We start from the raw sequence: 24300 nt of genomic DNA, 5'->3' as shown, positions 1-24300 counted from the left end.
TTGGAAGTCTTTCCACCCCCATTGGAGAAGGAAAAGCTTCCTCCTCTACCGCTGCAGCAGTATGTAATGCATCTAGGCTGTATCTGAGGATGCGACTCATAACCAGTTATAAGACTTAGATTTTTCATCCTTTTCCCTGTTTTATTCTTGTTTGGTAACTGTACCTTTTGGGGGGGAGGGGGGGAAGCCATTTTTTCAGACTGAATCTTACACACAGTCAAACAGGGATGCACGTTTAGTTTGAAATCATGCCAAAACCCAAGCTCTTTTTAGGCATCCTTCTCACACACTGCTGGAAGAAGTAGTGTTGACTCTCTGTTGAAAATGGGAACTCTGTAGATGTGGTGCCAAAACCTTTCTCCTGATATTTTTCACTTTCCAAAAGACTCAGTAGCCTGCAGCCTATTCTGGCCACTTGCAGATTGAATAATACCTAAGGAAATCCAGATTCCACATGGTTTTGTTAGTGAGCATAATTCCTATCATCAACTCTCAGGACTAGTTCAGGGCCCTTGGCTTTCAAGATTCTTGTTTCCCTGTCTCAATAAGGAAGACATAAGAAGTACTTTAGGTTCATGGCAGGCAGCAAGCACTACTAGTATAAGGTGTTGAGCTTTGGGCTGGTAGCAGCTCCTTGTGTATTCACCAAGAGCTTGATGGTGTTGTAGCTGATCTGCTTTGTTGAGACCTGCAGATGTATTTATAGCTTGTCTGGCTCATAGGAGCTCAGTTGTACAGCAGGGTAGCTCCTAACGTGGGGCAAGTAGGGGGCTTGCTTTCTCTCTCTATCTGAAAGTAAATAAATGTTGGTCTCAACTTAGGCTCTAAGCTTTGTTGGGGATACAGTTAGATTCTGCAAGGGCTCTAGCTTGCTTATCTCAGAATATCAGAGATCTGATCCAGGCAGTAGACCCAGCTAAATCCAGCCCAGAACAGTCAATGTGATTTTTATTTGCAAATGTTCAGCCTGATGGTCACCTGCACGTTGTCACTTCTTTTGTGTTGCTGCAGATGTTCTGTACAGATTCCATCACCCTTGCAAGGATCACAAGTGTTCTCAGCTTGACATGCTGATATCCTCCTCTCTCAGCAGACTCTTGATGCAGCACAGTACTAGAGAGTGTCTTGAAGGGGATGCCCTTCTGTTGAGATAACTGTAGCCTTTAATCTGAGCTGTACTCTTCTGCACTAGAAAGGGTAGTGCTGTCTCACCTCTGAGTCAGGAGGTAATCAGTCTGTGAGAGTGATGCATCTGAAACAAAGGGGGACACTCTGCTCTGCATCTGGCTGGCACAAACAATACCTCACTTGACAATACCTCTGAGTTGGCATCGTACAGATCTGCATAAGAGATCACTCCGATTCTGAGTTGGTCATCTGATAGTTGCCAAGTGATCATCCAGATACGGGCTTCCTTGTTATATGCCAAGACAAGTGTCTGAAATGCTACTTGAGATCACAATGCATATCAGATGTTCTGCCTTTTGTAGTAAGAAAGAAGTCTTCTTTACTCCTTTTTGTTTTTGTTTTTTTTCTTTTTCCCCAAAATACTGGGGAAGGTTCAACACGATCATTGATCTCAGGCATGTCAGGTTTAGTTCCTAGAGTTGCTGTCCAGAAGTCATCTAGTCACTTCTCCAGAGTGAAGATTTTTTTTGTCCCAGCTGAATGGTAGAGTACCTCACCCAGACCTCAAGTGGTTTCACTTGGCAATATTGCTGATGGGTTTCTAGGTCAAGATGTCTTCTACTTGATTGAGAAATCCAAGATTGCCCTACTGGAGTCCAAAAAGCCATATGGTAGGAAGTGTTATACTGCCAATTGAGCCAGTTTAAGAGGTTTGTCTGGGTCCAATTGTATTGGGCTTTCTCTTTGCTGTAAAGGCTATCCTTAGCTATTTTTAGCTATGGCTAAGGTCTGCTTATGGTCCATGGTATTTTGTGAAACACTTTTTAAAGGGTCTTACAAACTAGTATCCTCCCATTGTGAAACCTAACTGATGGGAGACTTGACTTTTTGGTGTTAGTTAAACCTGTAGAAGGGCCCGTTCATCTGGATTCTTGCTCACTATACCGCCTCTCACTGAAGGTGTCCTTTCCGGTGGCCTCCTCCTTGGCTATGAGCATCATGAAGTTACAAGCCTTGGCAGTCAACCCACCTTCTACAGCATTCAACAAAGACAAGGCAGTTTTGAAGTCTCATTCTAAATTTTCACATTAATGGTATTAGACTGTCTTCTCAGTCTGTCAGTATTGCTGCCTCTTTCCCAAAGCTCCATAGTGTTCCTGGGGAGGTGAGTCACATCCTGGATGCGAAGAGCTGTCATCTACTGCTTAAGCGGAACTAAGGTATTTAGAAAGTGAAAGCATTTTGCCCATTGGAGAAAAAGCTAGAGGTCAGGTTTTCTGAATGGATAAGACTGCATTTAATAATGTTATGAACTAGCTGATGCTCATTGCATCTGAAGATCTCCTGGATTTACGGGGCTAGGTAGCTAGCTTTCCAAATGGTATAGCTACACAGTGAGCCCTTATCTGAAATCTTTAGGGCTGTTGTGTGGACTTCACCTCACACCCACACATTCTCTCATCATTGCATAAAGAACACATCCTGATTTCAGGAGACCAGTGCTTCAGTTGTTGTTTAACTTTGCAGAGCACCTCAGCCCCCCACCTCAAGGAATTCACTGCTTGTTAACGTTTCATACAGTAGGGTTCTATGGAGATAGCAACATGGAGAAGCAAAGTGGATGGGCTACCAACAGTAAATCTTGTTCTATAAATTCATTGCCTCCACAGAGCCACACTGAATCTCCCCTCTACTTCAAAGCCCGACTCTAAATAAGGCTTCTATAAGTAGAGGAATTCCAGGAACCATTAGAGGACTGGCATATTTATACCCTTGACTAGTGAATCCTAGAATGTGATAGAATTTGCGCACGTGCTCAAACTGTGAAGTCTTGCTAAATATGATTCTATGGTCATGTAATTAAGCACGCATTTCCTACTTTGTGGCTCTGTGTCGGTAATGCATTGGAGAACATGTATTTACAATTGGTAAGTAGCCCCTTTATAGAGCAATTTACTGTTTCATGTCAAAGTTTATCTGCATTCTTGAGACCCAGATTCCTAGAAATATCTAGATACTGAAAGTTAACTTTGTTTCATTTTGAAAAACCACTGTGGTCTAAAATCTGTGCATTGTCCAATTTTTTTATTCTTTGGTTTTATCTTGCTAACAATAAATTCCATTACTCTATTATTGGGGGTTTTTTCTTCTGCAAGACGACATGGCTGTTTCGGATTTAACTAATTTGCTGCTGTCTAAGGTATCAGGTGCGTTGGGTAACGTGTTTCTCCAGAAGTCCTGTATAAGTGGTACATCACAACATTCAGTTGAATTTCAGTGGAGTATAGCAACTTCAAAAGAATCTCCACACAGTAGTCGGACTGGAGTGCTAACAGTAGAATGAAATGATAAACTGTATTTATGAAGTGGAGATGGAGGTTAGGAGGAAAAGCGAAATAACCTCTGAATATCTTAACCAAAACAGAAAAACATTTACTTGCTGCCCTGATCAATGAAATGATGTGGTTGAGGGTCTTTATCTGCTTAAATTTTAGACACATTTAAAGATTGAACATATCAGTCTGAGTTTTAATTTTGCAATAGGTTTCTTGAACTGAAACTGACTAAATTATTGGGGTGTTTCCCCCTTGTTATCCATTGAAGATACAGTTTTTGTTTTGGCATACAGGTTAAGAAGCTGGCTTTTTTTAATGACAGCATTGAAGATTAAGTGCAGAAATAAACTTGATTTTAAAAAAACCCCAAAATAGTACCACTAGCTTTTGTAAACTATAAAGTTTACAAATATTGTCTGTGTGAAGACCATGCATTATATTACTTCATTATTTCATATGTATTTTAAAAGTAAATTAAAAAACATTTCCTGTTTGGAACTGAATTTTTGTATTCATTGTGTGGCATTGTCTTCAGTGCTCCAGACCCTTACACTGTTTGTCCTTATAGTCATGCTATAGTGCTACTGATGTAATATAAGATTCTGTTTTCACGTCCCCAAAGCAAACTGTCTTCTGAATAAAGTGCCTGTCATCAAGCAAAGACCTTTGGGATGCAATTTTTGGTAACCTCCAACATGTCTTTCTCTTCATTTTCCCTAGTCTAAGTTTTTAAGAAGCAGCTGTAGCATTTTATAACTTCCTCATTCACCAGTGCAGCATGTCAGATATGTGCACTATATGGAGCACCATTCTGTATCTCTTGCAGGACCATTTTACCCTTTTTGTTCAAACTCACTGCTCTCAGTGACTGAATTAATCAAGGTACTATACTCCTGAACTTACCAGAACCTCTCCTTTAACTTCCTTTATAGGCAAGCATCTCACTGACCCTTGGCTTTATACCTTGGACTTTCAAGATTCTTTAAGTAACCCTGAGGTAAGAGAAACTTCAGAGAGAGAGAGAGCGAGAGAGCGCTTTGGGTTCTCTGTATCTGTTCTCTTGACAGCTTTGCTTAATAAGGCCTTCTCAGTTATAAGGGCCAAACTGGGACAAGACAGTCATCTAGCCAGATCTCATATGATGACAGCCTCAGCTATTATGGGATCTCATTGATGAGAAAAAACTACTTACTATACAGGGTAATTTGAAATATTCTTCTTCGAGTGATTGCTCCAATGCATTCCAGTTAGGTGTGCGCGCTGCGCGTGCACGGCTTCTCCGGAACTTTTTTACCCTAGCTACTCTGGCGGGCCGGCTGGCGCCCCCTGGAGTGGCGCCGCTATATACCCCAGCCGGCCCGTCCGCTCCTCAGTTCCTTCTTCCCGCCCATGACGGCAGTCGGAACTGTGGAGTGCTCAGTAGTCCTCCACATCCCTAGCTCATATTACTATTCTGTAGCTCATCAGAAGAAGGGAAATGACTTTCTTTAAAGATGCTAGCAACGCAGAATTTTCATTCTTAGCTCTCTTGGCTCCAGCATGAGTCATGCAGGAATCTCCTTAGCTCATGAGATTTTTGGCCCTTTGAGGCAGTTGTAGATTGTCTCAAGGGGACTGTCTTAATCAGCAGGCTTCAACATCATGTGCCTCAGAGGACCCAGAACATTCTATTTTGTTTTTTTCCCCTCTCCCCTGACTAAAGCTGGCAAAGGAGCTTATTGCAGGAGCTGCCCTAAAGTTCTAACCACAACAGCTCTGGTTCGCCATGCAGCCTCTATTTAGAAGCTGGGTATCTTTTTCTGTTTTCTAGCTTTGAGCTAGTCACTTTTTGGATCAGTAAAGTTTTCTCCTTTAGCTCATGTTTTTATGTTCACTTAAGATTTTCTTTTTAGGTTCTTTTACATCACCAGGTTCCAACAGTACCTATGCAGTTGGTCTGTGAACATTCTTGGGCCACAGGCTTTTACAGAATGTGTTTAGAAATTCCGTCATGTTGGCACCATTGAAGTCAGTGCCGCATGCCATAATGTCATGCATTGCATGCAGTGCTATTATAGCCGTGTTGGTTTTTTCCCTCTTACTGGAGTGGTGTTAACAGATCACTTCACCTTGAATGGTCCCTTGAATATATGTTAACTTTGCTAAACAATCTGTTTCACCTTCTGTTTAGCTATGACGCTTTGAGTATATTTCCCAGACCTGAAGAAGAGCTCTGTGTAAGCTCAAAAGCTTCTCTCTCACCTACAGAAGTTGGTGCAATAAAAGAGATTCTCTCACCCAGTTCATCTCTATAATATCATGGATTCTCATTGCTGGAACCAGAATCCCTGAGTGTATTCGTGGGGATCATAACTGTGCACTATTTACTATCATCTGAGTCTTTTCACCATCCTGAAAAGAAGCCTCCTTGATTCTCCATGTGTTTTGGGAGTCCCTGGATACAGCTTTTGAACCAGCAAATCTTTTGGAGTTTACCCAAATGTACCGGTTCTGTGCATTATGGTTTTACAGTGTGCAGCACCTCAAAAGCTCTACTTCCATTTTCAGATTTTGTAGACTGTGTGCACAGCATGACATTTCTCTGATCTCTTTCCATGTTTCAGGATTTCTGTTGGTTTTGTTTATGTGGTGGGTTTTTTGTTTTGTTTTTTGCACTTATCCTTTTGGGAGGCTCTGAGTTTCAAGACCTTTGTATTCCCTAGTGCATCCCTATTTAATTGAAGAATGCTTTTTACAGACCTACTGCTACTAGCCCCTTGGAGAAATTTCCTTGGCAAATTAAAACCCCAGATTTTCTTCGGTAGAACACTGTCTCTCTCTGCTGCTTATGATCAGATGCGGTATGGGCATTTCACTAAAATATGAATACTTGTTAGCACCCTAGATGAGGCTCCTAGTTTGCCTGTGGAGTCAGGATGTCATGGGCAATTGCAGATCTGTGGGGACCTCTTGGACTATAAAACATACTTGTTCTCCCTTTTGTTCCCATGGTTCCTGGAAGCTTGAAGTTTTTGTTTCGCTTTTTTGCATCTGGACCCAATATTTGGTGTGTCTGTCTGCTATCCTTCCTTTCCTTGAGATCAGGTTAGAATAAGTTTTCTTGCTTTGGTTAGCAAGTGCCAGAGTTCTCTCTGTGCACTACCAAGATGGAGTCTCTTATAAGACTCTCAGCACATACAGTGCTGGTCTCATTGGGTGACAATATAATATTCAAAATCCAAACCCATCCCAAGAGGAAACAGATGCATCAAAGCCAACTGATATGCACACTCACTGACAGTTAATTACATTCAAGATACAGTTTTAAGTATGTGTGATGTCCTCAAGCAGGTCTCCCTATTCCCAACATCTCAGAAGGAGGCTACAAAGATTTCAGCCATCTGTGGTGACTTTTTAATTGCACATAGACTCCTTTTTAAATAGCTTTACTTGTTGGAATATAATTTCCTATACTTATCCTAGTTTAATTTGGCAATGTATGTTTTTCAGCCTATCATGAGACAACTATCTGATCTCGATGCTTCAAATTCAGTGTTAAAAGGGTACCTTTTATGTTTCAGACAGAACTGTTGAAGGCTTCTTTGATTAACTCTGTGAGCTAAGGTGCTTTGTGTACAAGATCACTTTCCACATGGGAGTTACTTCAGCTCCTAGAGTTAGTATGCTTCATACACTAGGGACTGACTTACCTTATAGCAGATTTTACAGTAAAGGGTGCTGCTATGGACTCGTACAACATTTCCTAGCCCAGATGAGTTTTTATTTTTGTGAGACTTCCCGTGTGGTGTGTGTGTGTTTTGTTTAACTTTTCCCCAACACCTGCATGTCCATCCCAGAAAAGTGGCCCTTCTTCAAGCCCTTAACTTAAGACTCTGGGGGGGTTCTTGGAACAGATGAAAAGCCTTGGAAATGCAATCAGTTTTTTCTAGTTTTTACCTCTTATTTCCTTTGTAATGCTGTCACTGGAGCAACATGTTAAAAGACTGATTGCCTGGGAAGCTGTCTTGTGTCTTGAAGACAGTATTTCAGTTGATTTCAGTCCTAAACAGAACACTTCCCATTGCCTACTGTAGGAAGATTTTTTCAGTCATGGGCATAGGATCATGTGGTTGCTTTACATATATCCATATATTTTCAAGTATTTTTGATTGGATTTGATCTTGAGGATGGAGCTACAACTTCAGTCACTGTTTTTTATAGTATGAAGAGCCCAAACTCTTTGCTTATATGGCTTGCCTTTTTTTTTTTAATATGTCCCCAATTACAGCAAATCAGACTTCATTGTGGCTTTTTTATAGTCACATTCTCACTTACTTATTGGATTTTTCCTTCTTTGCTTTGCCTATTATAGTATTTAATTATTTCATGAGTATTGGGACTTCCCTCAAACTACTTAGTCCCCAAAAGTGAAAATCTTACATGGATAGTATCTTCAGAGAAGGGAGAATTATGCTGCTTCTCTAAAGATATTATGTAAGCTTCTCATTCACCTAGCCACCTGCTTCCCCTCTGAATTTGAGTTTTTAAATATTGAGAGGATGTCTTGTGCATTTGCCCTGTGGGCACTCTTTCCTCCATTTCCTATCTGGTTGACTTCTTTGGTGGTATTTGATATATATTTACTTTTTTAAAAGTATATGAGTAAATTAATTGTTTTGCCTTTATCAATTTAGAGTTTAGGGGACTACTTGCTTCCTTCTCTTAAAAGGAACTGGCTCGAATGTTCTGGAGCCTTCAGGGCATCGAAGAATAATTAGTAGGGCAGTGTCCTTGAACTAGTCTATAAGTGCTTCAGAGGACCAAAAATCTTAGAACTGGGGAATTTTCACTCATAACTCATGCTAGAGACCCAAGACTGAGACTCCTGCATGATATCATCTTCATAGAAGCAGAATTTTACGGTAAGTACTCATGATTTTCCCTTCTGTCTGTAGTCCTCAATTCTACAGATGCCTCTTGTGAGGGGAACTGTTTTTGGTTTAAATAACCATAAAAGTGCTGAAGCCATTTAGTCAGCTCACCAATAAAAGTTGAGGACTAATTGACGGGGAAAACCAGATAAGATACTGCCATATCCATTGCGACTAAAGGTGTACGCAAACTGTTGGTGTACACTGTTTCATGTAATGTGGTTGCTAGGTGTGCTTCACAGTTTTGGCCAAGTAATCATAGCTCACTGCTTACTGAGGAAATTGATCAGACAATGGAAAGATGAAGCAGAAAATAAGCAAGAAGTCCTACTCTAACATTAGAGGCTGTTTCAATTTAAGATCCTCCATTTGGAATGGTTTGATGCTTGTATCCGAGAAGGCTCAGTTAAGTATGGTTATTAAATCCAGGTATAGTCCCTTTTTTTTTGCATCTTGGGAATGCTGGAAAGAATTATCCTTTTAACATCTATGTGAGATGTGTATTGAGGGAGAATTCTCTGGTGTACAAAATGAGCAAAAGCATATCCTCAGTAGTCTGATTACATCGTTCCTCCAAGTTGAGGTCTCTCTTCAGAGCTTGTTCAAGAGACAGCTCCCTCCCACCCCCTTGTATGAGAGGGCCATTTCCAGATTTTTGGCACAATAAACCAAAAATGGAATAATTAGATTTTTTTTTTTTTTGTAGGAGAGCATCTGTATTTACCTAAATCTTGCCACCTTATCAGACTTCATCCCAACCATTACAAAGCTAGTCTGTCTAGTCTGTCTGATCTGTCTCCTCTTGCAAAAGGTCATTTGCCAAGTTCTCTGCTCAGTGAGATTCCCTGGGGCTTTAGATCCTTTGGATACTACAAAAAGATCAGTATGTTTCAAGAGAGCACAAAATGGAGACCCAGTGAAAAGCACACTAGTATAAAAGAGCCACGAGGGTTTGGTTGTTTCCAGTGCCAGTAGAAGTGCCATTACTAACATGAAGTCTTCCTCTTCTGCCTCACACTTGTATCAAGGACACAAGAATGGTGGGTTGTTTTTTTTCCCCTGAGGCAGAAAGTGATTCAAGCTATCATTTGTTTGATTTTTATTTAACTTATTTCATTAATTGTACCGTAGAGCATAGCATCTTAATGTCTTCTGTTCTGTGGCAAGTAACAAATGGGAAGTAAAGCATACTTGGAGAATACATGATTGGCAGATTTATTTATTTATTTATTTATTACACAAATGAAGATGTGCAAGTAATTCAGTGACCCACCTCAAAGAATTAATGGGATGTGATGGTCTCACCTAGCCTTGTTGATGTTTTAACCCAAATTAGCTCCAAGAGTTTTCTCAGAGTACATTTTTTCTTGTTTTGACATGAAATACGCTGTTTGAGTGGTAACTAAACCAAAAATAATTACAGTAGGTTCCCATTGAAGACTCTGAAACAACCGTGAGCCTCAAATAAGATGTCTATGTCCTCTAGTTGGCCTATAGGAAAAGTCCTCTGCCCCAAGGGGTATGGTTCAGTCAACAATTGTTAATAGGTCACTTATGCAACAGAGATGTCTTATATAAACAAATGGGTATTTAGAGGCAAAAACATGTGCAAAAGAATTTTTTTCTTTTGGCCTGTGTGGGAACAGTCCCCTGATGTATACCAGGTACTCAAAAATTTGGGCTGCATGGCATATTGGTTGTCAGAAATCACTTACAGAGACTGCATGAACTTTGATGTTTTCTACTTGCTACTAAGAATAGCGTTTGCATTGCTTGGACATTTACAATTCCAGCCTCCTGTAGCCAATACAGAGGGAAATGCCTTTTCTATCACCAGGAATTTCTCTTTGGTGTATGCCTTTCTCTTTCTTATAATCCTCAATATTTAGGGGGAAAGCTATCCTCGTTTCTTGTTTAACATTGTTTTTCAGATGCAGTGTTTTAGCGATTTGACTAATCAGTTTCCTTTATTCCCTTTCTTTGGAAAGACTTTTTCTCTCAGGGTGGACACGCCATAGTTTAGATCAAAGTAAAATCATTGGAGTGGGATACTTTTTTTAATAGGTATTTTATATATATATATAATATATACTCTGAGATTTATTCTTCATATGGGTGCAAGTGTAGTCATAAAGCTATAGAAATGTGCATTATTGCTCCCTTAAAAAAGGGATGGATAAAGGGCTGGATACCATTAGGTACCGAATTCACTACTTAGTAGCAAAGTAAGGTGTAGGGTTTATAGTGGGCTTTATAGAGTCAATATACTACATATTTTCTTTAGGCAACAGTTAACACTAAGTTTGGATTAAGGCAGTCTCCATCCTCAAACCAAGTATTGAAGTAATTGTTTTCTTCCATTTGTGCCTTTAGAATAACTGATTATATTTCTTGTGTTAACTTCAGTTAACATCCCATTACTCTTAGTGGTAGATCTGAAGATGGAGAAAGAGGGATGAAATTATACAATAACAAACCAAAATCCTAGGTAGTTCTCATGATAATATTACAGGAGGAAAGGGTTATGGTGGTTGGTTGGTTGGTTTTGTTGGATTTTTTTGCATTTGTATTGTTTGGTAGCAAGGGAAGGGATATGAAAGCATTAAAATCATATTTCCTGTTTGGTCATTGCTCCCTGAATGACCGATGATAACCTATCTTTTTTCGTTACAGGATCTAAATTTCCTCAGCCAGATCTACTATATAGTTAAGAAATTATAATTTTCTCCAGATTAAACATTCGTTAACGTTTCCATTATGCTGTTTCAGAGCTCTGAGAATGAGGGACCTAACCATGACTACATGATATGTAGCCCCCTTGATGCTAAGAGTTGAATAATCCTAGTGCAAAATTTCTTGTCAGCAATGGAATGAGATATGTGAAAGGATTAAATAAGGATGAATAACAGTTGATTTAGAGTGGTTTTATTTTTATTTCAGGTTTCGACCTATAAAAGGAAGGCAGGAAGAGTTGAAAGAGGTGATTGAACGTTTTAAGAAAGATGAGCACTTAGAAAAAGCCTTCAAGTCCTTGACGTCAGGTGACTGGGCCCGGCACTATTTTCTTAACAAGAACAAAATGCAGGAAAGGTTGTTCAAGGAACATGTAGGTTTCTTTATAATTGTTTTCAGATTGCTAATATGTATTTCAATGCTTTCGTAGCCTTTTAAGGAGTATTTTGAATATTACATAAGTGAGAGAACAGGAGAAGTAAAGAAAATAAAGCCACTGTGTAGCCTTGCCTTTCTACCCATTTTCATCTTTAGATTTTAAAACCCAAACTTCAAAAAAGGCAGACTAAGGAACCCAAGGAGGAGAAAGCTCTGACCCAGAGGGAGGGAAATATTTTTTTAGTTAAAACCAAAAAGATGGAATTGTTTCCTGTCCTCAAAATCTGGCAAAAATAGTAAAGCCATATTACAAAATTTCCTTTCCCAGAGGGTCTGACAAACTATACAAGCTTCCTTTGGATAAAACTGACAAATAGAACATCTCCCATAGAACTGACCCAGCAATCAAAAAAATCCATTAGCTAGTCTTCTCGTCCTCTTGAGATAGTATCTCTATCTGGCCTGTTGACCAAAAAGCTGGACTCTACCTTAAAGAAACAATGAGGCTGTTCTCAAAGGCTAAACAAAGCTGTCTGTTTCCCCTTAAGAACTAAGGAGATTTGACTCCCATAAGAAGTTCCTAATAAAAATTTGAACTTTATCCTTCCAATTTGTCTGCGTTGCAGCCTGAGGTACTCCTATATATTTAATTAAGACACTGTGTGGAGGGTATTTATGTGTATCTACAAATCTTTCAAACTTGGGTGGATTAAATAAATAAATAAACCTCTCTGTGGTAATATGTGCAATTAAAATCCGTAATCCAGAATGTCCACAAACTAAAGGCAACAAATACTGTAAAGTGACATTTTTGACTCATAAGATACAGAAGTTTTCATTACTTTTTTTGCAGACACTTAATACAGCAGTACTCTATCTTCTTTGTCATTCCCATTCAGGTATTTATTTATTTACGAATGTTTGCAACTGACAGCGGATTTGAGATATTGCCTTGCAATCGATATTCTTCAGAGCAGAATGGAGCCAAAATTGTTGCAACAAAAGAGTGGTAAGCATTGTAACTGTAAATTAAGTCATTGTTTATATCCACATTTAAAAACAAATAAATGTAAAACCTGTGTAAATGCAATAAAAGAGTTGGAGTTAAAACTAGAGCCAGTAAATGTGGAAATTCACAGTTTTTCAGAGCTTGCAAGTTCTTTAAACCAATCACCACACAATAAATTAATCACACGTACTTGTCATGCGTCAAAGTGTAAATTCTGTAGATTTAATGTTTTGTGTTGCCACATGTTCTATACACAATTTTGGAATAATCCTATCCTGTCAAAATTAATTAATTAAAAAACAAAATTAGTCCTCGGTGAGGAACATGCCCATGTCAAGATTCAGACATAGCCAGATTTGCTGTAGCTGTGTCAGAAAAAAAATGAGGTAACATTTTTTACAATTGGAAACATGAGTCTCTCCTTTGAGGGATGCCTTCTGCATATTCCAGTTTGTTAGACAAGCATGCCTTATATATTCAGACTCTCCTTTTGGGAGATATTTTTGATTATTTAGTTGGGTAGTCAGGTTTTTTGTTGTTGTTTTTTAAATTAAAAGTTGTTTTAGCACCTCTGCCATTGCAGGTATCGTCCAGACCTGCAAAAGCAGGAGGACTACCTCAAACCCCTGTTACGGTGGGAGAAGCTCTTCGGACCCAACACTGGTACAGGGTATTCAGCACTGTCTACGTTGAGTGGCTACTCAGATTCAGAGATCTTGTTTCCAGAGTGGCTCTGTGCCTGGCATAAGTGGATTTAAATTTCCCAGATTCATTTGGGTCAACAGAATCTGGTTGAAGAGCATCTGGAACTGTCCACTCCAAAGAACAGCTTGCTAGTAGAGACTCTGTGCCCAACAGTGGGGTATCAAAGTCCCTGATTTCTGTCTAGGTTGGTAGAGTTCATTGCCATGGAGTATGTCCAGTATGTCTACATTGAGAAGCCTCTAATAACTGAAGACTGGTTGGCAGAATGGCTGTATATCATGCATAAGGGTATCAGGATTTTATGTATCTACTGGTTTTATAGATGAGTGCTAAATGACACCATCATCTTCAAGGTCCTGGTCAACTGAGTCTTTTTCCAGAGCTCTAGCACTCGCAATTTCAAGGAGCATCTTGACTCTAAAGACCCTCTCACCATAAAGGGCATAGGTAGCATCTGAATCCCTGTCTCACAAGAGTTGGTGGAGAGCTCTCTTCTGAGTCCTGTTAAGCAGGCATGAGACTCCAGTTCACTATCCAGCAAGCTACATTCCCTCTCCAGAGGGAAAAGTGGAAGAATCAAGAGAGACAGAGTGCCAGTAAGGTTCCTCACTCCCACTTAATATCTACAAAGTTGGGGAGAACAGGTCACCAACTTTCAGTCGATCTCCCATTAACTTTTCAGTGCAGAATAGGTAGACGGGCATAGATGAAGCCTTAGTATTGCTCTCCTCCATGCTTGAGGCCTGTGTATGCTTCAGCATCAACCTTTTGCTGTTGCCTTCTCTAACATTGGGAAGAGTGCAGAAACAGTGCCAGTTGTGCTTATGTCAAAATCCATTGACCTGAGCAAGGATCCTTCCCCTGTAACTGCTCCAGGCTTTGGCCCCAGAACCTTTTCTACGGTACCCTGATGCTGTCCCCACTTCTGTCACTTCCAGTTTTTTGTTTGTAAATCATAAGCACATACAACATTTTATATGTCTAAAATGAATGTATAATATTTTATATCTACATAACTTATGCATTTTGAGTGCCATTATTCAGCAAAACACTTACACTCAGCATTTGTTTTAAGCATCTGAGTAATCCATCCTTATTCAACAAAGATAAACACCCCCTTAAAAATGTTTAGGAATGTAACCTTTTAGATGTGAACAGAAATGCTTTTAAATTAAATACAGACAATAGTTTAAGATCCAAATTTGCTGACAGATTGCGTGAATAAATTTTAAAATTACAAATATATTAAGATAAGATTTAAATTTTTTTTTCTGATTTAACTGCTAGGACTTGAGTTCAAGTCTCAGATTTTCTTGTGTTAATTGATATTACTAATGTGTAAAGCAGTGTAAAGAATTAACTCTTGCAGGGGAGAGACAGATCCCTGAACTAAGATCTTCACAGAAAAAAAAAAGTTATTTTTAGTGTTATCTGTGTATTCTGTTAGTTGTTTAAGATCTTAAACAGTTTAAAAAACATTTTCTATCTTTTAAAACTATTTTTTGGTGAAGAAAGATTTTTGGAATGGTTTTTGTTACTTGTTTTGTAATTGTTGGAACTTTTCTCTTTAATTTTTTAACACTTAGGAAACGAAATGACAAAATAGAATTACTGGTGGGTTGTATTGCTGAGCTATCAGAAATAGAAGAGAACATGCTACTCAGACATGGAGAGAATGACTTTAGTGTCATGTATTCCACAAGGAAAAACTGTGCTCAGCTATGGCTTGGTCCTGCTGCATTTATCAACCACGGTAAGCAACAAGGATAGGAAGTATAAAACAACAAAAGGTACTCCATTTAAATGATCCTGTGTGTAAGCTATTCCATGCAGCCTCAAAGTGGAAATGCTGCTTGGATTCACTCTATGTTAATTGTATCTCGGATACATAATTCAATCTGAAAGCCTTTATTAGTTTAAGGCCTAAATCCTGATCAGCTGCTGAGCTGTGCACTGGGAAATTAATTGGAAGCTATGGGAAGGGTTCTCTTTCCTCCTCCTCCGCCCGCCCACCCCCCTGCTTCTCCCAAGCATACATACAGGGGAATGGCTGCTGAATCTGCATAACTGCAGATTTCAACCCTCCCCAAATCCCTACTGCATGGCAATGTTCAGAGAATCTCCTCAGAGTTGGGCACAGGCATGTAAGGGATGTGCATTTCCATGGGGAGTTTTTTTTGTCTTCCTAATGTAAAGAGCTTAGAAACCAAACTGTATTAAAGCTGTTTAAGATGTCCACTTGTATATAAATCATTCTTGTGTAATAACATATCCTCAAGTATTTAGTTGAGATTCTAGCAGATGTTGAAGTCAGAGCAAAACCTTACTTTAGATATCTATAACTATTCATGTTTCAGGTCTTATCAACAGTTAATTGACTTTATCTTTTGGACCTTTTTCAGATTGCAGACCTAACTGTAAGGTAAGCATGAAACTTTTTTTTTTTTTTTTTTTTTTTAAAGGCAAACCACCAAATCCCGCCCAAAGCATGCCTGTCTAGTATACATATACTTGTTTTGTATTCAAACACCCAAATTAACCTTAATGGTTATCTATTTTCTTTTAGTTTGTATCAACTGGTCGGGATACAGCATGTGTGAAAGCTCTAAGGGATATTGAACCTGGTGAAGAAATTTCTTGTTACTACGGGGATGGTTTTTTTGGAGAAAATAATGAATACTGCGAATGTTACACCTGTGAAAGGTATGTGCTGACAACGTAAACGATAAGCTATAAGAAGGCATGTGGGCATATTGGATGCCCACATAACATTCATGTTGTGAAGCTGAAGGGCAAGTGCTATTCAAGAATTGTAGGTATATAGTATAATCATGTTCTTAAAATGTTACCTTTTTAAATGTTTTTAATTTCCAATTTTTATCACCATATTTTCCAAAATTTCTTCATAGCTCAGTTCCTCCCACTCCACCCTGCACCCCTGCAAAAAAATAGAACAGTGCAGACTTTAGAAATTTATTGGATACTAAAATGTGCATGTGTTGGACAGAAAAACAGCATTAGCAATCTCCTAGCCATCTAATATTATGAGAATTCTCTCAACTCTGCTGTGAACTATTGTCCTCGTTTTCAGGGATATCCAAAGACAGTTTCATTCACTCAGTTTTTGTTGCTCAAATGTCCTGCTTTTTGGTGAGAATGGTAGTACCTCTCACAGTCTGTATAGTTGTTAGAACTTGTATATTTTAAACATAGACATCAGATTTGGTGCTACTGCTATTTACACCAGTTCATTTCATAGTAACAGAGGCAAGTTGACTTTTTTTTATCTAGACTGTCCCTGCTGAACTTTTTTGCATCCATCTAGAGAATTTCAAGAGATCTCCCTTTTGTCTTCATTCTGTCTTCTACCCTAATGAAATTTCTATTTAAAAAAAATAAATAAATTCTGGACATAGGAGAGACCGCTCCAATACCATCCTGGGAACTTTATCTAGATTTATTTATTTATTTATTTGGGGTGGGGGGACATAGATCTGTATTGCAGCTGGGGAGTTGAATGGCAGTGTGTGTAGACATAACTGCACTAGCTGTAGTCTAGGTCAGTAAAAATAGAAGTGAGGATGCCATAGCACAGGCTGCAGGAGCCCATCTGACACCCATCCCTCCTTCCTCACCCTCTTTCCCCACCCCACCCCACCCCACTCACTTATGCAGCTGGTGATGATTCCATGCCTCTGCATTCTCTCTGTTTTTAGTGAGCTAGTTAGAGTACAGCAAGCGCAAGTACATCTGCACAAGTTGACTTTCAAACCGCGGCTGCCATGTAGACACATCTTTTAAGAGCCTTTTTGGATAAACTGTTGGAAAAACTATACTGATCTTGTAAGCTCTACACATTTGTGTGTGCATGTCTGTGTGTGTATATGTATACACGGACATACATGCACACTCCATGTGTATACAGGAGAGTGCACACTCATATGGGTGTGTGCATGTGTCTGTGTAAAAATTGTATATATGAATGAGCAGTTTTCTTTGTTCCTTGATGTTTGTAACGATTTGAGGGACTCCAAGGAATATTGGTTACCTGCACTGTCTGAATCTTTACCTCTTTACTATTATTATGCAATCTATTTGTTATAATCTTCTGGTTTTTTGGAAATGGTAAGTATCCAAGTTTAAATTATTAAATGTTTGGAAGGTCTGGTGGAATTTTCATCTTTTTGCTAAGAAGCTATTGAATTGGTTTTGACATGTAAACCAAGATGCTGAAAAGTGCATATAAATTTAGATCTGGATTGTACCTAATTCTTATTCAGATGCACTCTGCCCTTGCTCTCCTGTTTTAGCTTGATATTGGCTGCTCAGGTTGCTGCTCTGATCATAGTGGCTTCTTCCTTTGTTTCCACATGTGAGCAGATGAGTGGAGAATAGAAAGAAGCTCCGCTCAAAATCCTTCATGCTGGCCAGAGTAGATAACCAGGGAAGTGGGGTCTGTAAGTGGCACTCTTATAAGTGCAGAGCAAAAGAAAAATTGTATCTTTCTCAGGCACAGTTCCATCAGGTGGCAGAGCAGCTGACCCTTCCTTCTGTGTGGAGCTCAAAAGCTCAGTCAGTCTCTCTGATTTGCAGAATTCAATAGGACACTTATTATTCCCTATCAAAGTAGCACCAGTTAATTTAACTAAAAAGCATTGGGTTGGCCTAGTGTTTAGCACAACAATGCATGAGAGACCAAGGTTTTATTTTTCATCTCAGTTGTCTCTTGTACTCTGAATTATTATGATTTGTTTGATACGACTATTACACTAGATCCCCAAGTGAGGTTGTCTTCTAACTCTGAAAAGCGACCTCTCTGATCACTTAAGGGTACAAAAGGAAGTCTACCAGTTTTCTGCTGCATGGACAGTGATGGTGACATGAGACCTAAAGTAGGAAGCCTGAAGGCTCTGGTAAATCTTCATCCCCTTCCAGACTTCTTGGGGCAATCTCTCTCTGTTTGGCCAACAGTAAGGGTTTAATGATGAACAAATAATTGAGTTTTTATCCATCTACAGGGAAGAAAGATACAAGTGTGAAAGGAACAATCATAATTACCAGAATACCATCGTTATCTACTTAGTAACTGTTCCTGATATCACTTTGAAAATAACAAATGCCACAATTGCAGTTGACTTTTTTTTCAAAAGTCAGATGTGAGGGGAAAATGTTAATTCTCATTGAAATTTCCATAACAGAATTAATAGCAAATACTGTTTGAACTTTTGTACTTAATTATTTTATACAAGTTGGATTATGCAAATGGTATTGAAACAGGTTTTAAGAGATAATTACTCTCTTTAAAAAAGGAAAAGGTAATTGCAAAAGACAAGTATCTATTCTCTCAGTAATTTAGATACCAGTTTCTTTTCATCCCTAATTGGAAGTGAAATATGCATACAAATTCTTTACAATATCAATAGCAGAATGGCCCACAAAATACCAAAAAACTGGAAACAGTTGCATCAACTTACCTGCTCTAAATATACCTGGGATTCAAATGTTGTATGCCATCAAACAGAGCCTTACTACTATATCAAGTTGTTAATATGTATTATTCTCTTTTATAGACGTGGAACTGGTGCTTTTAAATCAAGAGTGGGACTTCCAGCACCTACTCCTGTGATCAATAGCAAATATGGACTGAGAGAAACAGATAAACGTTTAAACAGGCTTAAAAAGTTGGGTGACAGCAGCAAAAACTCAGACAGCCAGTCTGTCAGCTCTAACACTGATGCAGATACCACTCAGGAAAAAGCTAATGCAAGTAAGCAAAGGGAAAACTTTTTTATAAAAGGCGTTGTTTTCATAATATTAGAAAATTCTCACTTCAGTGGAATTCCAGTCTTATATTGATGAGACATAACAACATCTAGGCTTTTCATTTTATATAAACTAAAGATTAAGAAATAAAGATTGTATTTGTACCCAGAATTTTCTATACATCTCCTGTTTCAAAGCATACCACAGTACAAAATGTCTCAGTATGCCTGTATGTATTTACTCAGTTTCAAAATACCACATACACAGTAGAACATTTCAGGAAATATGAATGATCACGAGTAAGAGAAATTCAAGCGGGTAAAGAAATCCACATTATTAGTCTGGGAGCACAGAATCATAGGATTGGAAGGAACCTTGAGAGGTCTTCTAGTCTAATCTCCTGCACTCAAGCCAGGATTTAGTATTCAAGTGCTTGCTCATATCGATTCCAATTAGGTGTGCACGTGCTGTGTGCATGATCGTCGGAAGATTTTTACCCTAGCAACACTCGGTGGGTCAGCTGAGGCACCCCATGGAGTGGCGCCTTTACAGCGCCGGATATATACCCAAGCCAACCTAGCGCCCCCTCAGTTCCTTCTTACCACCCATGACGGTCATTGGAACTGTGGAGCGCGGCATAGCTGATCTCCACTCCCCTAGCTTCGCCTCACGAAGATCTTCTTCCTGGTACGGTCGGTACCAGTCCAGCTCCCGGCACCGATCCCGGCGCGGTCTACTTGGAGTCGATCACGGCACTGTTCCACCCATAGATCATCGTCGAGATCCAGATCTGCCTCCTGGCACCAATATGATCGCCGGTCCCAATCCAGGTCGCAGTACCGCTTGAGACCATGGCATCGATCTCCATCTCCGCGGCACAGTGCGGTAACGCAAGACAGAGTAACCCAGTATACGCAATCGGCTCCATCTTGGCCGTCCCGTCCCAACTCGAGGTCATCCCAGGCAGAAAGTGGCTACCATATCCAGGACCAAGATGCGGATGGTGCTAGCCAATGGCACAATGAGGGGCAGGATCCTGGTCAGGGACCTCTGCAATGGTCCTTTTGGACCCCTTGAGCATACCGTCAGGCCCAAGGTGTCCCCTCGGGGGCTTCTCGCTCTGCCCACTCGGAACCCCGGGTACCGGAGGCCACTGTGAGTCGCCCTCCCCTGTGGGGTTCGGAGGTGACGGCCCTGTACTCAGCTCAGGCCCATGCCCCTAGCATGGTGGACCTAGGGCAGCTGGACCCTCCTCAGCAAGACTTGCCCCAGGACCCGTTAGTCCCTGGAGTATTCTCCTCGTCTTCGCCCGACGAGGCAGTGGCGGGTACGTCCTCCTCTGGCCCCCCACCTATAGACCTCCGTGCACACCAAGAGTTGCTTCACAGGGTGGCACAAAACATGAGCCTCCACGTGGAGGAGGTGGTGGACATTCTATCTGCCGATACCCCGACACATGTAGCCTTATCGTTATTCAGACCATCTAGGCTAATGCCAATACGATCTGGCAATCTCCCACTGTCAAGGGGGTGGAGAGGGAGTACTTGGTCCCCTCCGAAGACTATGAATACTTGTATATTCACCCCCAACCGTGCTCCCTCATTGTACAGTCCGTTAATGAAAGGGAAAGACATGGCCAACAAGCTCCCACTCCTAAATCCAAGGATGCTAGAGGCCTGGATTTATTCGGGCGCAAGATTTATTCTACTGGCAGCTTACAACTCAGAGTGGCTAACCAGCAGGCCCTCTTGAATCGAATTATAATACCTGGAACTCGATGGGAAAGTTCAAAGAGCTTATTCCTCAGGAGTCCAGGGAGGAGTTTGGGGGCCCTACTAGAGGAGGGCAAGAAAGTAGCCAGGACATCTTTAAAGGCCTCAATAGATGCGGCAGACTCGGCGGCTAGGACTCTAGCCTCGGGCATAGCTATGCACCGCATCTCGTGGCTGCAGGTCTCTGGTCTCCCACTGAAACTCCTGAATAGTCTGCTGGACCTGCCCTTTCATGGCCATGGTCTGTTTTTGGACAAGACTGACTCCAGACTCCAGTGTCTGAAGGATAACCAGGCCATCATACGTTGATTGGGTATGCATACCCCGGTGATGCAACGTAGGCCCTTCCAGCGCCAACCGCAGCGCACCTATCCTAATCCCCGGCTAAGACAGGACTTCTCTAGAAGACGCGGCTGGGGTAGTAGGAAGAGACAGTCTGCTCCTCAGATGGGCTAGAACCAGGGCCCCCCTAAACCTTTGGCAGGGTCCAAACAAAACTTTTGAAAGGGTGCCCGAGGGCAGAGCACCAGGATCCTTCCCCACCTTTCACCAACCGCCTCTCCTATTTCCTCCCTGCGTCGTCCCGCATAACGTCAGACCGCTGGGTCCTACGTATGGTGGGAAGTGGATATCGCCTTCAATTTATTTTGTTCTCCCTCCCCCCCCCCCCCGTCCCTCTTCAGGGACCCCTCTCACGAGCAACTCCTCCTACAGGAGGTGCAAACGCTCCTAGCTATCGGAGCTATAGAGGAGGTTCCAAGGGAACTGAGAGGCAGGGGGGTTTACTCCCATTATTTCCTAATCCTCAAGGCAAAGGGGGGGCTACGGCCTATCCTGGACCTGTGCGGACTCAGCAAGTTCATGGTAAGGTTGAAGTTCCACATGGTTTCCCTGGGGACCATTTTTCCTTCCCTGGATCCTGGTACGCCACCCTCAACATGAAGGACTCATACTTCCACATAGTGATTTACCTGCCGCACAGGCATTTCCTTCGCTTTGTGGTCAGCCACTAGCACTTCCAATGTATCGTCCTTCCCTTCAGCCTATCCACGGCACCAAGGGTCTTTACAAAGTGGATGGCCGTCGTGGCTGCCTCACTCCGTCGACATCGGATCCAAGTGTTTCCGTACCTCGACAACTGGCTCATTCGGGGTCGCTCCAGAAACCAAGTGCAATCTGATGTGCAGTTTACCATGAGCTTGTTCAGACAGCTGGGCCTGCTGTTCAATGTCGAAAAGTCCACTTTGGAGCCGACCCAAAGAATAGACTTCATCAGAGCAGTCCTAGATTCGAGACTCGCCTGTGCATGCCTACCGCACACCCGCTTTCTGGCCATTGCGACCATTATCCATGGCCTCCAAAGCTTCCCGACCTCAACAGCATGGACATGCCTCGGTCTCCTGGGACACATGGCATCTTGTACCTTCGTGACCAGACACACCAGATTGCACCTCTGTCCTCTTCAGGCCTGGCTCTCAACCATGTACTGCCCAGGCCGGGACAATATGGACACAGTGGTCATGGTACCAATGGTAGTCTTAACCTCCCTGGTCTGGTGGCCGAACCCCAATTCGGTATGCAAAGGGGTACCCTCCTTGGTCCTAATCATGGGCGTATCATCTTTGGGTTGGGGCGCTCACCTCGCGGATCTTCGCACACAGGGCCTTTGGTTCACACGAGAGAGATCCCTGCACATCAACATACGGGAATTGAGAGCAGTATGCCTGGTGTGTCAGGTGTTCCGCAAGCACCTTCAGGGCTGTTGTGTTGCAGTTTTCAGACAACACAACGGCCATGTTTTATATCAACAAACAAGGGGGAGCACGATCATCCCCCCTCTGTCAGGAAGCCATTCGCCTGTGGGAATTCTGCATAGCCCGTTCGATCAACCTGGTGGCGTCGTTTCTCCCAGGAGTCCAAAACACCTTGGCACATTGCCTCAGCAGATCCTTTCTGGCTAACGAGTGGTTGATTCGCCTGGACGTTATCCATTCTGTTTTCCAGAAGTGGGGGTTTCCCCAGATAGACCTTTTCACTTCTCGTGAGAATCAGAAATGCCAGGTGTTCTGCTCTCTCCAGGGGCACTCCCCAGGTTTCTCTATTGGACGCCTTCCTGATACTGTGGAAAGACCGCCTGTACTATGCCTTTCCTCCATTCCCGTTAGTCCACAAGGTCCTTCTCAAGTTGCGCAGAAACAGGGCCTGCTTAATCTTGATCGCCCTGGCGTGGCCCAGGCAGCATTGGTATACCACTCTCCTCGATCTGTCGGTGACCACTCCAATTCCATTTCTGTTGTGGCTGGACCTGATCACTCAGGAACACGGCCGACTCTGTCATCCGGACCTGGAGTCCCTCCACCTCACATAATGGATGCTGCATGGCTAACTCAATCTGAGCTGTGTTGCTCCCGCTTGGTGCAGCAGGTACTTTTGGATAGCAGAAAGCCCTCTACTAGGTCCATGTATTTTGCCAAGTGGAAGCGTTTTTCCTGCTGGTGTGCTCTGAGCAATATTGCCTCTGTGGAGGTGCCAGTACCTACCATCTTAGACTATCTCTTGTCCTTGAAACAGCAGAGCCTAGCAGTTTTGTCCATTAGAGTACACCTAGCAGCGATTTTGGCCTTCCGCCTGAGTGAAAACGGGCGTTCGGTCTTCTCCAATCCCATGGTCAGCAGGTTCCTCAAGGGATTGGAACATCTGTACCTGCAAATTCGGCATCCGGCCCCTACGTGGGACCTCAACCTGGTCCTATCCAGACTCATGGATGCCCCGTTCAAGCCTATGGCCACTTGCTCGCTCCTGTACCTTTCCTGGAAAACTGCTTTCCTCGTCGCTATCACCTCAGCTAGACGTGTGTCGGAGCTTAGAGCCCTTACATCGGACCCACCGTATAGTGTTTCATAAGGACAAGGTACAGCTGCGACCACACCCTGCCTTCTTTCCTAAGGTGGTGTCTGCCTTCCATGTCAACCAAGACATCTTCCTCCCGGTCTTCTATCCAGAGCTGCATGCTTCTCGACGAGAACAGCTGCATTCCCTAGGCGAGGACCCTGTGAATGTCTTTTACATCGGACAAACTAAACCTTTTAGGAGGACGACCCAGCTGTTCGTAGCTGTGGCAGACCGGATGAAGGGCCGCCCGGTCTCCATCCAGCGCATCTCGTCCTGGATCACATCTTGCATCCGTACATGCTATGACTTGGGTGGCGTTCCAGCTACGCACCTTACTGCCCACTCCACTCGGGCTCAAGCTTCGTCCTCCGCCTTCCGGGCTCATTTAACCATACAGGAGATATATGTAGGGCAGCAACCTGGTCATCGGTGCATACCTTTGCTTCCCATTACGCAATTGTCCAACAGTCAAGGGGTGATGTGGCATTTGGCTCAGTGGTTCTCCACTCTGACACGTCTCACTTTGACCCCACCGCCTAGGTAAGGCTTGGGAGTCACCTAATTGGAATCAATATGGGCAAGCACTCCAAGAAGAAAAGACGGTCACTCACCTCTGTAACTGTCGTTCTTCGAGATGTGTTGCTCATCTCCATTCCAATCCTGCCCTCCTTCCC

At 42.0% G+C, this 24300-nt stretch overlaps 1 protein-coding gene across 5 annotated transcripts in view; it reads left to right on the top strand.

Annotated features, from left to right (window-relative positions):
- Nucleotides 1-24300, top strand: part of KMT5B (lysine methyltransferase 5B) — a 59788-nt gene that overhangs the window by 27058 nt on the left and 8430 nt on the right. For all 5 annotated transcript variants that reach the window (XM_045016024.1, XM_045016025.1, XM_045016021.1 and 2 more), the window contains exons 4-9: nt 11315-11480; nt 12385-12494; nt 14786-14952; nt 15602-15621; nt 15766-15902; nt 18770-18966. In XM_045016024.1, the coding sequence (XP_044871959.1) occupies nt 11315-11480; nt 12385-12494; nt 14786-14952; nt 15602-15621; nt 15766-15902; nt 18770-18966 (797 nt within the window). The remainder of the gene's footprint in view (nt 1-11314; nt 11481-12384; nt 12495-14785; nt 14953-15601; nt 15622-15765; nt 15903-18769; nt 18967-24300) is intronic.

The sequence above is a fragment of the Mauremys mutica genome, chromosome 4, assembly GCF_020497125.1.
Source record: "Mauremys mutica isolate MM-2020 ecotype Southern chromosome 4, ASM2049712v1, whole genome shotgun sequence".
Lineage (NCBI taxonomy): Eukaryota > Metazoa > Chordata > Testudines > Geoemydidae > Mauremys > Mauremys mutica.
The sequence above is the reverse complement of the archived record's forward strand: the minus strand, read 5'-3'. Positions and strand labels throughout refer to the sequence as shown.